The sequence below is a fragment of the Pleurodeles waltl genome, chromosome 9 (genome assembly GCF_031143425.1).
Source record: "Pleurodeles waltl isolate 20211129_DDA chromosome 9, aPleWal1.hap1.20221129, whole genome shotgun sequence".
Classification (NCBI taxonomy): Eukaryota; Metazoa; Chordata; class Amphibia; order Caudata; family Salamandridae; genus Pleurodeles; species Pleurodeles waltl.
In genome coordinates, this window is record NC_090448.1 from 513464967 (window position 1) to 513481096 (window position 16130).

Genomic DNA, 16130 nt, shown 5'->3' on the forward strand with positions numbered 1-16130 from the left:
TTCAAGACAGTGATCAGGGGTGACTGTATCGGTGAGAGTGTAGGAGTCCGGAGGGTGCTGGAAACAGAGCTCGGTCGACTTGAGGATTCTCTTAGGGATCTCGAACGCAGACACCTGGTGCAACCTAACCTGTCACCGCTTATGGATGAGACTAGGGCTAAAATAGCGGAAGCACACAACAGGTTGTCCCAATTTGATTATAAGCAATACTTAAGTCGGCAGCATGCAGAGGGCGATAAAGCAAGTGCCCTTCTGGCATGGTTAGCCAAACCACCTCAGCAACAGACCACTATAGTTGACATAGAGGTAACTCCAGGCAACAGAGTGTATGGGCAGAAGGAGACCAATGCTAGCTTCTGCAATTACTACTCAATATTATATGCATCCCCCACTGCAACGCTAAATGACTCCCAGATACGAGAGCTGGAGACCCTCGATATCCCCACACTGGGAGTTGAGGATATGACGGCTCTGGCGACACCTATATCGATTACGGAAATCAAAGCTGCAGTACAGGGTACGGCCAAGGGCAAAGTCCCAGGAGCTGATGGTTTACCACTAGAGTTTTATCTTACATACCAGGATTTATTGGCTCCCCAACTTTGCACCTTATACGCGGAGGCATGGGATAACAATAGCTTTCCACTATCTACCACTGAGGCTATAATGATACCTCTATTGAAGACCAACAAGCCCCCAACAGATGTCCGTTCCTACCGTCCATTGTCTATGCTTAACTTAGATTACAAAATACTTAGCAGGGTACTGGCTAATAGATTACTGCCGCACAGGTCCTCATTGATCCATCAGGACCAGTCAGGGTTCATCCCGCACCATAGCACCGCACATAATATTCGGCATCTGATTTCGGTGCTCCAAGTCCTGCCTTCTGATGTGACCGGTGCAGCGATTATCTCAGTAGATATAGAAAAGGCCTTTGATAGCTTGCGGTGGGACTACCTGGAGCAGGTAATGCTGCAGATAGGACTGGGTGACGGTTTCGTTAAATGGACGAGACTTCTTTACACAAACCCCACAGCGAGAGTGCGTACAGGTAGCACTGTCTCCACATCTTTCCTTATAGGCCGGGGTACTAGACAGGGCTGCCCGCTGTCACCTGTACTCTTTGCGATAGCAGTGGAACCACTTCCCCAGATGGCCAGAACACAGGGGTTCTATGAAGGTATCGCAATTAATACTTGGACACATCATATTGCCCTGTATGCAGATGACATGTTGCTTTTTCTTAAGAACGTGGAAGTAGACTTACCAGGGGCAATGACTATGCTAGAAAATTACGGTGCTGCCTCTGGACTCCGAATTAATTGGAGTAAATAGTCAATTTTTACGACCTCCAAGGGCTCCTCGGAGCCCACAGATACTAGGAGTCTCCCGTGGTCCCTGCGCACATTTAAATATCTAGGGGTAAATATATATACCACACCACGGACGATCTGCTTGAGGGGAACATACAGAGAGCACTCAGGGGCATCAGGGCTAATATGACCTTTTGGCAGACACTCCCTCTGACGGTAACTGTGAGGGTTGCCTTACTTAAGATGATATTGCTGCCCAGAATGCTATACTACTTTTCCACTATCCCCATCTTAATACCAAAAATAGTGTTTAAGGATCTAACATCCATGATTACAAGCTTTATGTGGGGTCCGGGCAGACATAGAATTGCATTGCAAACTCTCCAGAGACCCAGAGTAGAGGGAGGCTTGGCGGTACCAGATTTGGAAGCTTATTACTGGGCGGGACAGCTTCAATGGTTGGCGAGCATTATGAAAGAGCCCCCGGTAGCAGAGGTATTGAGAACCCCCCCCACACTGTCCATTTGAAAGGATCCTGGGTATAATATTGAATCCCAAAAAACAGAAGCAGCCTATACCTATGGAATGGGAATCAACGAGACGAGACACTGTTGGGAGCAGTACCTAAAGCGAACAGGCTCTAGAACACCATACACACCGGAGGCCCCCATACTCTACCTAAAATATATCACAGGGGATACCACGATAGCGGGTATTACCAAGTTTATGGCGTACAATATTACGACAATAGGAGCACTGTATAATAATGGGAAGCTCTGTACATATGCAGAATTGCAGGCCAAATTTATGCTCCCACCGGGATTGTTCCTCATTCATAATGTACTAATCAGAACTATCCAAAAGAGGTGGGGAATGGGAATGCTAGAACCTCCCTTGCACCCAGGCTGTAATCTACTATGCACGATTGGGGATCGGGGAAGACTGGTCTCTGGGATATATAACTCACCATTGAACAGCTCATGTTCACCCCTGATTAAACTTAAAACTAAATGACAGGAGGAGTTGGATACCATGCTAGAGGACGCACAGTGGACTAGGATTACTTCTCACATTTATACAGTTTCCAGAAACGCAAGGTTTAAACTGATAAATTTATATATTTATCACAGAGCTTACTTAACCCCTCAAATGATAACTAGAATTTATGGTGCGACTAACTCTTGTTGCCCCCGCTGCACTGAAGCAGCGGTAGGACTTTTACATATGCTTTGGAGCTGCCCTCAAATTAGGGGGTATTGGGTGGAGATCTTTGAGACAATTGCCTCCTGCACAGAAAGACCCTTACCCCCGTCTGCCATTGTGGCGACTTTGGGGGATTTCCCCCATCCGGGGAAGCTTAAAATTTCAAACAGGTTCATAGATCTGGCTTTGATACTAGCTAGGAGAGAAATAACCTCACACTGGAAAGATCCAAAGGGCCCACAAGTGATTAGATGGCATAACACATTGGTGAAATGGGCAGAAATTGAGGGAGGGGTGCTGTTGAAGGAGGCTCTCCACGGACAAAGACCGAAAGACAGTGTTATGCAGTGAAACGTAATATTGGAAAATATGAAGGCACCTGAATCCCCCACTTCTGATAAAGAAAATTCTGCTTCGGAACCAGACCTTGAATAGTCCTCTGCATTATTCACGTGGACTGTTGCACGTTCTGGATGTACTGATGGTTAACTGATAACAGTCGTACTTATTATATATACAGATGTTAAATGTGCTGCTGGAGGGAGGTGGGGTTTATGTTATTTGAAGGGTTTGTACACCGTACATGGTTAAAAAAGTAATAAAAGATATTTTTTTTTTTTAAAACATACCAGTAAGTGGTTGACGATCCTATTTGACCACAAGTGGTACTCCCCATAAAAAAATTTAAAAAACTTAAAGTGGATAATTCCTCAATATGCAGCTAAGGCCTCTCGTACAATGACTGAATAACGCTCTCCAGCACTTTTTAACCTGCGAGAAGCAAAAGCTATCACTTTAATTTCACCATTCGGGCTAAAACTGCACCCAAACCCTTCAGACTGACATCGGTCAATAAAATTGTTTTCCTGTGAGCATCAAAATGTCCCAAAGTTGATAATTTTCCAATGCTGCATTTAATACTGTCGAAAGACTGATCACATTCTTCAGTTTAGTTGAACTGGTCATCCTTCTTTAGCAGCAACCTCAATGGTTGAGAAACACTAGCAAAACTTTTGGTAAGAACAAAATTCTGCCAAACCAAGAAATGATCTTACTTGGTCTTTGTTTTCTGGTTTGGGAATTTCCACAATACTGTTTGCCAAATCAATTTTTGGATTTATACCTTCACATGAAATAGTGTGCCCCAGATAAGTGACAGTCGATACTCTGAACTTACACTTTTCCTTTTTTATCGCCAATCCTGCATTCTGTCAGCGCTTCAACATCTTCCACAATATTTCATCATGTTCACATTGTTTTCGTCCATAGACCAAAATATCATCATGGAAAAAAAAAAAAAAAAAAAAAAAAAAAAACTTGTTCCAACCCTTCTAACACTTTCCTCATGACCCTCTGAAAGCATGTCGCTGCAGAAGCCACTCCAAAAGGCATCCGGATGAATCTAAATGCTCCCAAAGGGGTTCCAAATTATGTTAATGACCTAGAATCAGGATGGGGCATAATCTGGTGGTAAGCAGAGGGCAAATCCATCACACTGAATAATTTTGCATGTTTGATTTAAGCCAGAGTTGATAATATTTGGTAATGGTTGACGATTAACCCAGATGTGTATATTTAATCCTCTCAAAACAACACACATATGAATCCTGAAGAAGGACATCTGTGGACGAAGGGGACAAAACCCAGAAGTCACAGAGGAGTCCAGGAGGAGTAGGAGCTACTACCAACCTGGCTGTGGATGCAGGAGTTGGTCAACGGGGATGTGGAGAAGGTCAGCACTGCAGCCCTGGAGTCGGTGAAGAGTTCCAGAGGGCTGCAAATAACATCCCATGCTGGAAAGAGAGTTGCAGTCGGGTTCTGGTGCAGGAATTCAACCAACAAGCCTTGGTAAAGGCAAACTGTCGCTGTTGGCAGAAAGTGGAGCTGCTGGGGGCCAGCAATGCCCAGGAGGACTCAACCCAGTAGGGGTAGTCACAAGGGACCCTCTGAGACACAGACTCCACAGGTGCAGAGGCAGCACCCACAGGAGACCCGCAGCATGGGGACACAGACGTTGCAGAGAGGCCCACGCAGCACGGCTGGAGAAGGGTCCCACACTGCAGGAGAACCACATAGAGGGATGTGTGTCGCAGGAAGGAGTGGTGGGGGCTGGAACTACATGAAGCCTCAAGATCCCGTGTAGGGGATGCAAACAAGCCTTAGCAGCTGCAAGGGACGCGGTGCACAGGGGTACTATCCTGCCTGAGAAGGCAAGGGCTTACCGCCACCAAAGTTGGACAGCTTGCAGAGAGGGCCAAGAGGATCACTCCGGACCACCACCTGTGATACAGGATCCACGCAGCTCAGGATGAGAGCAGATCCATGCGGCTGGTCGTTGTTGCAGTAGGTGACTGCGGACGAGTCCTTCACTCCAAGGGAGATTCCTTCTTCCTTCTTGTACAGACTAAAGACTTGCCACCCTCAGAGGATGCACCGCCGGGGAAATGTTGCAGAAGCTGTAAGGGTGTGTGGAAACAATCTTGCAAGAAGAGTTTTCTTTGTGGATGTAGATTGTCGGTTCCTGGAGGGTCCAGTCACGGTTCGAGTGGCTAGAAGTAGAAGTAAGGTTGCAGAGGAGTCCTGTTGGAATTTTGCAAGCCGAATCCGAGGACCCACCCCAGGGGAAGACCCTAAATAGTCCTGAAGTGGGGGGGAATTGGTCACCTAGCCAGGTGAGTACGTATCAGGAAGGTGCTCTGACGACAACTGCCTGGCCTGGCCACTCAGATGCTCCCAGAGGTCCCTGCTAACCTTGGATTCAAGATGGCAGAACACAGGGACCCTCTGCAGGAGCACCCCTTTCCATTATCCAGTTTTGCACCAGAGCAGGGAGTGGGAGACCCTGAACTGGTGTAGACTGGTTTATACAGGAAGGGCACCAAATGTGCCCTTCAAAGTATACCAGTGGTTTGGGGAGGCTACCCCTCCCAAGCCATTGAACACCTATTTTCAAAAGGAGAGGGTTTTTACCTCCTTCTCCCAAAGGAAATCTTTTGTTCTGTCTTCCTGGGCTTGAGCTGTTCAAGCAGCAGGAGGGCAGCAACCTCTCTGAGGGGTAGCAGAAGCTTGGGCTGCCCGGAAAACCCCAGACGAATGGTAGGAGCAATGTTGGGGTTCCTCTAAGGAGCCCCCAAACTGCATGGAATCATACTTCCAATACTGTTGAAGGTATTGGACACCTATGTACAAAGTCTTGGTTGGTTCAATTGGTAAGTTTATTAAATTGTAAGGACGATACAGATTACTGGTCTTGCTTCACCAGCTTCCACCAACCGTCTCCTGTAACCCACTCACTACCCTCTGCATTCTGTTGAGTCTTGTGCTACACGTTTCGACAAAAAGCACGAGATTCGACAGAGGACCCCAAGACATAAGGCAAGACCCAACACACCTTCCCCCTTAACATAATAATGAATACAATGTGAAGAGTACAAAATTAAATAAATAGTGACCTAACAATTTACCTTAACTTAAACATATATACATTCATTTTAGAGATAACACATTCTTGCAGGAAAATAACATTGAATATTTTGGGAAGGAACATTGGAAAAGAACACAATATAGTACAACACATCTAATTATAACACATAATCTCGATATTTGCTAGGAAGTATCTTATCCCTTGAAGATGCTCTCAGTTTTAGATCTTTTCTTTTATCCTCAATCTTGGCAGTACCTTCCTTCCCTTTATCCAAAAGTTCCACTTCATGTGCTATGGACAATTTCTCCTTATTCCACCAAATTACCGTCACTTAACTTTACTGCATTTTTGCAAATTATACTACCCTTTTGGGCGCAGAAAACCTTGACCCTCCTTGCTGAATGATATGTGCACTCTCAACCTTTAAATAATATCCCACCATCACAAAATTGTCTTTCTCGGTTCCCCCTCATACTTATTTTTTTTTCTCAGCCGAGTTGAAACTTTTATGCGGAGTTCTGCAGGGCTCATCTTCGAGTCCCACTCTGTTCAACATTTACATGTCCCCCCTAGCAGAAGTCATAGAACCCTTTGGGGTATCCCTGGTGTCATATGCGGACGACACACAGCTGGTGGTTTCCTTCTCCCCCAATAAGGAGGCGGACAAATCGGCCTTGCCTGCCTGTCTCCAAGCGATTGCTGCCTGGATGACAGAAAGCAGGCTGCAACTCAACGAAGAAAAGACAGAAATTATGTTTTTAGGAAAACTGGCCAGCCCTGCTAAAAATATAGGACGAGTAATACATTTAGATTACTTACCCCCACCCCAAAGCTCAGATTAAAGCCTTGGGAGTTTGGTTGGATCCCAAACTCACCATGGAACATCAAGCAAAGAGAACGTCAGCCACCTGTTTTGGGATTCTTAAGCTACTAATGAAGATTATTGGTCTGCTTCCGCCATTGGCCAAAAGATTGTCCGTACAAGCCCTGATTTTATCCAGATTAGATTATGGAAACAGCCTCTTTTTGGGATCTCCAGGTTATGTGGTGAACAAACTACAGGTGGTACAAAATGCTGCAGCACGTTTGCTCTTTAATCTGCCTAGGACCACATCAGCTAAAAAAGCTCTGATTGAACTGCACTGGCTTCCAGTGGCAAAAAAGGATAAAGTTTAAGGCTCTTTGCTTCTTCCACAGAGCTCTATATAAAAAGGATCCTCATTATCTAAAATCATTAATTTCACGATATACACCCACAAGAGTTTTGAGATCGGCCTATAAAGCCTTGGTAGTGGTACCCAAAGTAAAGAGAACATCATGGGGAGGAAGATCCCTGAAGTACCAGGGAGCCAGACTTTGGAACTCCCTACCCACGAATATTCGCATGATGAATCAGGAGACTGAATTTAGGAAGGCCATTAAAACCTGGCTATTCTAAATTCTTCTAAGTTCCCCCTCTCCAGGGAAGTTTGAGATTCTTCCAGTATGTTCTAAACTTTTCAAACTGATCAGCGCTACGAGGCCTCCAGGTAGCTGGCGCTATAGAAGTCTAAATAACATAACATAACATAACATTTTGAGCTAACTCTCTTCTTTCATTTATCTTCTCAATCAAGCTCTCGTCAATGGCAAACTCACCCACCCACTGTCTTGTTAATTTGGTTGCAGGAACTCTTCCTCTCAATAATACAACAGGAGATACTCCTGTATCTGCATTGGGGGTGGTATGCACTGCCCGCAACAATTTCTTCAGTTGTACCTTGCAATTCAAACCACTGGCCTTAGCTAATTGCACATTCTCCTTAATCACCCTATTAAATCGTTCGACGAGGCCATTACTTCTAGGATGATACAGCAACGTTTTGACATGCTTAATGCCCATGTGTACCAGGAAACTAGTAAATTGAGCTGAAGTGAACTGACAGCCATTATCCGTCAATATTTCATCAGGGATTCCCTCCCTATCAAAAACAGATTCCAAGAATTCAATGATTTATTTATTTTTTAATTCGGCACTTTAACAAATTTAAGCTTGGGCCAACAGCTGTAAAAATCAATTAAGGCTACACCACATTCGACCACTCCACTGGACAGCACAATGAGACCAATAATGTCTATAGCAACTGTGCTCCACAGTTTACTAGGTACCTCTATTGCCTCAACAGGAGTAGGTAAAGTGACTTGAGACTTGTCACTTATTGCACACATTAAACAATCTCTCACAAAGTGTTCTACACTTATATCCAGCCCTGGCCACCAAAAATTCTCACAAATTCTCCTCTTCATAGCTCGCATTCCTATATGACCTTCATAGCACAGAGTTAGTATCTTGTTCCTCATGCTCTCCGGCACAACCAGAACATCAGATCGCATTAAAATTTAGTTCATGACTAATAACTCTCCAAAGACTTGTTTGTAAGCCTTGCTTACCTTTTGACTAGATATACACACAGACCACCCTTGAAGAATACCCTCTTTAACTTCTTTTATCTGTTCATCTTTTTTCACACGCTTCTTTCCACTCAGCTTCTGTCACAGCACCATCCAGTTGGCAATCTATGGAGCAAATCAACTCATCATCCTCATCAATTCCTTCTTCACTAGGAAGCCGGGAAAGACAATCAGCAAGTAAATTTCTATCCCCAGGCACGTATTCAACATGGTAATCATACATTTGTAATCTGTACTGCCATTTTGCTATTCTGGGAATAGCATGTTGTGCACCACTGGTGGAAAACAACTGCATTAGAGGTTTATGATCCATCCTGACCGTAAAATGTACGCCCCACAGATAAGTTTTGAAATGCATAACCAACACGCAAGGGCTTTCCACTCTATGGTCAAATAAGTATCTTCAGCTCCTTTCAAACTTTGTGATGCAAAGGCAATCGCTTCATCCTTACCAAGTTTACGTTGCAACAGAACACCACCCAAACCTTACTGGCTGGCATCAGTCATAATTACAATTTCATCCCTGGTGTCAAACACATTTAACGGAATGGCATGTGAAACTTCTTTTTTTATGATTATAAATTCTTGCTCACATTTTGAACACCATTAAAATTTGATATTTTTCTTCATAAGATTCCTTATACGTTTTTTTCCGCACAATTGGGAATAAATATGGCATAAAATTCAATCAATCCCATAAAAGACCTAACTTGATCCTCACTGCATAGGGATTGGAAATCCTGAATAGCTTTAACCAAACTTGCTTTTGGTTCTATTCCCTGTTCAGATATTTTATAGCCTAAGTAATCAATACACGTTGTGCCAAATTTACATTTGGTTGCCTTGAGAGTGATTCCTTTGTCATTTAAAATTGACAACGTTTGTTTCATTCTTTCATCATGTTATTTTTGATCCTTCCCAAAAATCAAACTATCATCCTGGAATGCAATGGTTCCCTCCAGATCTTTTGAATAAATTATCCACAACTCTTTGGAATATGGCAGAATCCGACGCCAAACCAAATGGCATGCGTTTGAATTGAAACAACCCTTCAGGTGTAATAAAAGCCATCAAGTGTCTTGACTCAAGGTGTAAATTGATTTGGTGGTACGCAGAAGCCGTATCCAACAAACTAAAGCTACTAGCATTCTCAAGAGTGGCAACATCTCAGTAATGTTAGGTAAGGGTGACGATCTACCCGAATTTGTGAATTAAGATCTCGCAGGTCCACACACATATGCATTGATCTGTTAGTCTTGCAAGCAATCACAATTGGAGCAACCCAATCAGAAGCTTCTATTCTTTCAATTACATCCTGCTCGCATAACCTGCAGAGCTCTTTTCTTAAATCAGCCCTTAATGCCAAAGGTACTCTCCGAACCTTATGCACCTTAGGTACAGCATTATCTGCCACCTTAATTCTGTGTGAGAACCCCTTGAACATTCCAAGCTCCTCTCCAGGAAATTCATCTTGCTATGTGTTATTCTTGACAGATAGTACATGTTTGTAGTTCTTGCTCAAGTTTATTTGATCATGATTGTTCGGATCAAGTAAAATTCCTAAACTCTTTTGATCATACCATTCCAACTAACATGTATCATCCTTTGAAACATACACAATTCCCTTTGACGTGCTTCCTTGAAAACTGAATACGACTTCACAATAACCCATCACCTCTACCAGTTTTCCTCCATAACCCATTGGTTTAATGTGAGGCTCCTTAAGTTCAATGTGAGCAAAACACTCCTTACACTTCCTTTCACTCAAGAGAGTGTATGGTGACCCTGAGTCAGCCACCACTCTTACTTCGTTCCTATTAATTAACAAATTGCAAAAAGGTCTTCTAGACTTATTGGAAAATACCACACAGATATTTTCCTTGCTTAATTCAGATATGTTATTACTGGTTAGTATTTCATCCTCCTCACTGGTAGTTGACTCCATTACATTAAATACTCTGAGACCACTGCCACTAGTGTTAGGTGCCAATTTACCTTTGGCCTTGCATACCCTAGGAAAATGACCCTTTTTAAGGCATTTGGAACAATTTTTATCCAATGTTGGACAAACACTCGCATTTCACAAATGGAAAGGGCTACCGCATCTATAACATTCAGATTTCCTCAAATTCTCCTTTTTACCAGAGGATTCTGGTCTAATTTTTACGTGACATTTATTAGGCTGCTGTCTAAACAACGATACACTCTGATGCGAGTCCTTGTCACCAGACAGGTTCATTTGTTCCATGTAAGTTGTTGTATTTTCTATTCTAATAGCAATTTCCACTGCTTTTTCTAACATTAAGTTCGGTGTTGATAATAAAGTTTCTTGTACCTTCCTATTGTTTGTTTTTTCAACAAGTTGATCTCGTATCATTTCATCCTCGCATTCCTTATAATCGCATGATACAGCTAAAGTTCTCAAAGCACCCACAAAACTCGAGACAGATTCTCCAGAAATTTGAACTCTTTTGTAAGACTTGTGTCTCTCCATAATGACATTCTTACACGCTTTAAATCTAACATCAAGAGACTTAATAGCTGAAGAATATTCATCAATTCCTCCATCTCCCTCTCCTTATGCCGAAGGTACAACTACTTGGGGAATGTGTTTCAAGATTTTATGGCCTTCTTGTCCTAAACAATGTTTACATTTTTTCTTGTGAGTAAAAGAATCGCCATCCAGTGCATCCAGATAAGTCTCGAATCCCTCTTACCACAATACCCAGTCTAATTCCGAAGAAGCAGGTTCCGGGGTAAAAACAGGAGGCAGTATAATGGTGTGTTGCATGACGTAAAATTGGTACTTCCAAATTGACACACTTAAAATTATGAGGTGTGCGTGTCACTGTTAATTGAAGGCAAATTGTCCCAAAATAGAACAAGATAACAAACTTGTGTAACTGGAATGTGAATGACAAGCTTGTGCAATGTGGTGTGTGTGTGTCACTGTTTACTTTTTAGTGCCTCCAAATGAACGAAACGCATTGTCTGGTACCAGTCCTTACCAGTACCTGATATGCGCTGAAAAACGATGTATACGCGTTGACAGCGTGTTCGGTAATGAATTGATGAGAATCGCCCAAGTAGACAACAAATTATTGTCTCCAGAGCAACAGACCATATACACGTGTTAACAGTGGATTGCTTAATGATTGGGGGGGAGGAACGCCAGCATCCTGAGACTCCTGCTGCCACAACGTTGCGGAGTACACACGCTCCCAAAGATCAGCTCCTCATGCCACCACAGCGAGCAGCCCTACCAAAAATCGGCTCCTCTGCAGGGAAATCAGCAAAACTTTGAACAAGGACGGGAACAACTGCCCATCAACCGACTAGAAGAACGCTGCCTGCCGGAGACTCATCTTCCGACAGAAAAAACACTGCTTGCTGAAGACCGCCCTGCCGGAAATCGGAACGCTTCACCTTTAACAGACGCATGCGTGGATGAGGGTATCGTCCAGACGGTGCAACTCGTCACCAATACAAAGTCTTGGTTGGTTCAATTGGTAAGTTTATTAAATTGTCAGGACGATACTGATTACTGGTCCTGCTTCACTGGCTTCCTCCAACCGTCTCCCATAACCTACACACTACCCTCCGCATTCTGTTGAGTCTCGTGCTAGATGGTTCGACAATAAGCACGAGATTCGACAGACGACCCCAAGACATAAGGCAAGACCCAACATTATGCCCAGTACATGCATAAAATAGCGTCCCCGCACTCACGAAGTCCAGGAAAATGGAACAGGAGTTTGTGGGGGCACCTCTGCTAGTGCAGGTGTACCCTCACAAACAGGTACTTGCACCCTGCCCTCCAGGCTAGGAATGCCTGCCATAGGGGTGACTTACAGTGTGACCTGTAATGAAAAGGGTACATGCACCCTTTCACGAAGGCTGCAAAGGCAGGCCTGCGGAAAGGTCTGCATGGGCGGCATAATACATGCTGCAGCCCATGGGGATCCCCAGGTACCCCCAATGCACTGGGTACCTATGTACCAAATATTAGAGACTTACATGGGGGCACCAGTGTGCCAAATATGGGGTGCAAAAACCAAGTTAGAAGGGAGAGAGCTTAATCACTCGGGTTCTGGTTAGCAGGATCCCAGTGAACAAAGTCTAACACACTGACAACAGGCAGAAAATGGGGGTAACCATGCCAAGAAAGAGGGTACTTTCCTACAAAAACTTTCCTTACTTTAGACACACAGGGTATCGCACCATTCTTGAGAACAATTCTATGTTCAAAATTATTTAGTAACCCTAAATTATCTCAAAATACTTTAGGAAACCTAAAAACGATCTCATCAGAGAATCTGTCACTCACCGTTATTAAAACTTTCTGTTTGGAATTTGGACTTAATATTATCTCCATGTACCTTTGATGTTTCCAACCTCCTCTGGCAGCGAACAGATCGTAACTGACCACATTCACATCTCCCCCAGAAGCTTGGCACTGCCTGGAATGCTGTGACCTAAAAGTGATTGTCATTGCATTCCAGCCAAGTGATCTAGAGCAAACCACAACATTCTGTCTTGCAGGTTACATGCAGCAGACTGCAGTACATGAAGAACACAAATGGCTATTTTACACGATCTGTAACTGGACCCACAAGGATGTTTACTACAAACTCATCTAGGCACTGAGCTAAATAACACGAAATACAATCGGTGGCCTACAGGTACAAAGGAGCAGCAGGGATATAATCCCTTCTGCCCTGGGATATGTTACCAGTGCGACATTCTGACACTTGTTGGATACACACAGATGTCTACAACAGGTGCCTTGATTCCTTAAAATGTCCTGAAACGTGTGGGCCACCCGTAATCAATACAAAAACTAGGCTATGGTGACACTGCGTTTTCCGGTTCGATTAAAAAAGGTGCGGGATACACCACTTACTAAAATATGGTTGAGAACTTCATGTCCCTCCAGAGAGTAGAAAAAACCTCGAATCGCACGCTGTCAGTGTCCTGGAACCGGCTTAGCAGAGTCTCGCAATCTGCCTTCAATCCCGGAGTGGTGGTGGTCAAGTGCTGCGGCAAATGATAAGTGGAGGTCACTTTTCTTTTCACGGCTTTGCCCACAGCCGGTGGCGGCATGGTCTACTACGAAAGTAAAAACAGGTGTGCACCTAAGACACAGAGTCAGCGCATGGATAAGTAGACTACACCGAAACTGGAACGCCTCCGATCTCAGTGGTTAGTTAACAACCACAGCCAAGATCAAACTGTGTGGGCACAGATTAAAGTAGCTTTACCCCCGTCTGTCAATTGCGCCACTCTTTGTTGAGCTGAACCGCAAACCCCTATCCGAACGGTCCCGTAGGTAAAAGTGCGCGCCCCAGTGCAAAACGGAAGCACACAGATGACTCTCCACCCAGCAGTCTACGTCCAGTGAGACACAGCTACGAAACAGACGCCACGCCCCCAAACAAAGAAGCCGTCTGTTTGCAGCAATCTACGCCTGCGTATTTTTCAGTTAACCCGAACTGCGCATGCGTTGAGTACTGTAGGTTTTGTTGACAAGCGATTAGGATTTGCTATAGGGTTGATCCGTAAAAAAATAGTAGTGAAGAACAGGAAGCGGAGATTACGAACAGGAAGGGAAATTAAGATTATGAAGTGTTCTGTGGCCTATTATCCGTTTCTTTATTAAAAAACAGAGTGTCCGTAGGGCAGAATGGTTATTACCGTTCAGCAGGACAGTGTGCGCGCGTGGATACAGCAGAAGAGTATTGTTGGGCTGCTGGGGTTACTGTGAGTCACGTAGCTGATTCCTGGGGTTTCATTCCGTATCCTTTTTTCTATAATAGGCATTCTTAAAATATATATTTCAGGCAAATATTGAGCTTGTCTAGTGTAAAGTTGACCCCTCTCCCAGGGAAAAATACCGGCCACCTGTTTACATTTTACAGTTCTGCAAATGCCCGATTCGTTAGTATAAATTTATATGAAATCACCGTATTCATTCTTAGCATGAACATTCGCTGTTTTGTATTGGTTATCAGAGCAGAAGTAGAACGCAATTTAAAGTGTTTCCTGCTTTTATTTACTTTTATTCACTGTTTAAATTATGTATTGCTAAGGGGAAAAATACTGCCTTTAGGTGATTTTTCTAATTTTTATACCAACCGGGACATAGCGTAAAACCAGCCAGTGGCACCCCTACTCGAGTGTGATTAGTATTCATACTGTCTTTCAGTGGCAATCCCTTCACCACCTACTGTAGCAAACCTTAACTGCTGGCTATTACAAGTGTTGACAAATAACTTTAGAAAGCGATCAACTCTTGTTATACAAAGGAATTAAATAACTTTGAGCCTTGGCATATTAAAGGCTCATATCAGTATCAATCATGAGCACTGCCACAGGACCCAATGAAAAGAACTCACAATTTGCTAACAATTTGGTTTCACTATATGGAAAAATTAGTCAAGCTTAGAAACAAAATACAGGTAGTAATTTATTTACAAAAAAAAAGATAACCCACAAACAAGGTGGGCAAGTTACTGAGGTGGGCAGACGAACAAATTATATCTAACCAAGTGGGTGCGTTTTTGCCATGGATTTAGAAACTAACCCACATCTGGGCAGGGCTCAGAGCACAGTGACGTTTACCTGGGAAAGGTGGTCCATTGGCTTTGCCAATGCCAATAGACTCACTACCACCCCAGTAACAGTTTAGTGGGCTGGTTGGAAACTTCTGGAATAAGGAGACACGTCTTTTTAACAAATGCCTTGCTAATCGGCCAAATTGTGTGCTCTTGGGCAACCACTTTTTGAAAATACTCATCTGCTCCACTTCGTCAATACTGGGAATGTATAGAATCAATGTAAATGTTGCTAGTAAACGTGGTTAAAACGACTTGAACTGGATATTGTCTGTGGGAGAGGTAGCATGAATAGTGTCATGATGCATTCTACAAAATTAAATATGGTGATAGGGTTATAACCATTGGAGAAAGTTCTGTGTGCTGCAGTCTGAAGTTTGACAAACTGTTTGATCCTTGATAAGACAAACTTTATGTGCCCCTGACCACCTGTGACAATATAATACGTTGTAACAGGTTTAAGAGAAGAAGTGAAAAGCAAACACATATTGCAAGTACAGTAGCTCAGAATGATTTTCATTTAAACATTCTGGGCCGTTTACAGCAAGTGTATGTACTTGCACCTCTAAAATTGAACGTGCTCCCAAAGTATTTTGCAGGACCCCTCCTGTACTGTATCTCCTATATCCCAGCCACCTTGATGAAGCTCTTTCCCATCTTATTAAGGGCTGGCAGAGTGAGAGTTTGACACCCTGCCTGACTGCCCGAGGTGTCCCACCAGGAAGAGCTAATCCTACTCGCGCTTGTTCTGTGAGTGTGTCAGGAGTGCTGGGGACTAAAATGCTAGACAATTGGCGTCCCACAGTTCCTCTGTACAGCCGGTGGGACAGAAGACCCAACTGCAGGATCGGTTTTCAAACCCCAGGATGGTTGGTTGCCCAAAGTGTCCTGCTGGCCCCTAACTTCCAAAATATTTGTACAGCCCAATTCATATCAATAACACAAGGTAATCTTCAAATGTCTTACATGGCCCATTAAGAGCTCTTGGTAGGGTCATCAAGAAGGAAAGAGAGATCCTATTAGAATTAGATGACCTTTTGGCTTTCCAGTTATATTGAAGTAGGTTGCTTTTAGAGCATAACCCATTGTATGCATCAGATATGTCCAGTTCCTGGGAGATAA

The 16130-nt window shown here is 43.6% G+C and overlaps 1 protein-coding gene across 1 annotated transcript in view; it reads right to left on the reverse strand.

Moving 5' to 3' along the window:
- The window catches only part of SNAPC1 (small nuclear RNA activating complex polypeptide 1), a 202768-nt gene extending 188997 nt beyond the window's left edge, over positions 1–13771 (reverse strand). Inside the window, exon 1 of the mRNA XM_069207392.1 lies at positions 13298–13771. Coding sequence (XP_069063493.1) covers positions 13298–13497 — 200 coding nt within the window. The 5' untranslated portion in view covers positions 13498–13771. The remainder of the gene's footprint in view (positions 1–13297) is intronic.
- Positions 13772–16130: the final 2359 nt, after the last annotated feature.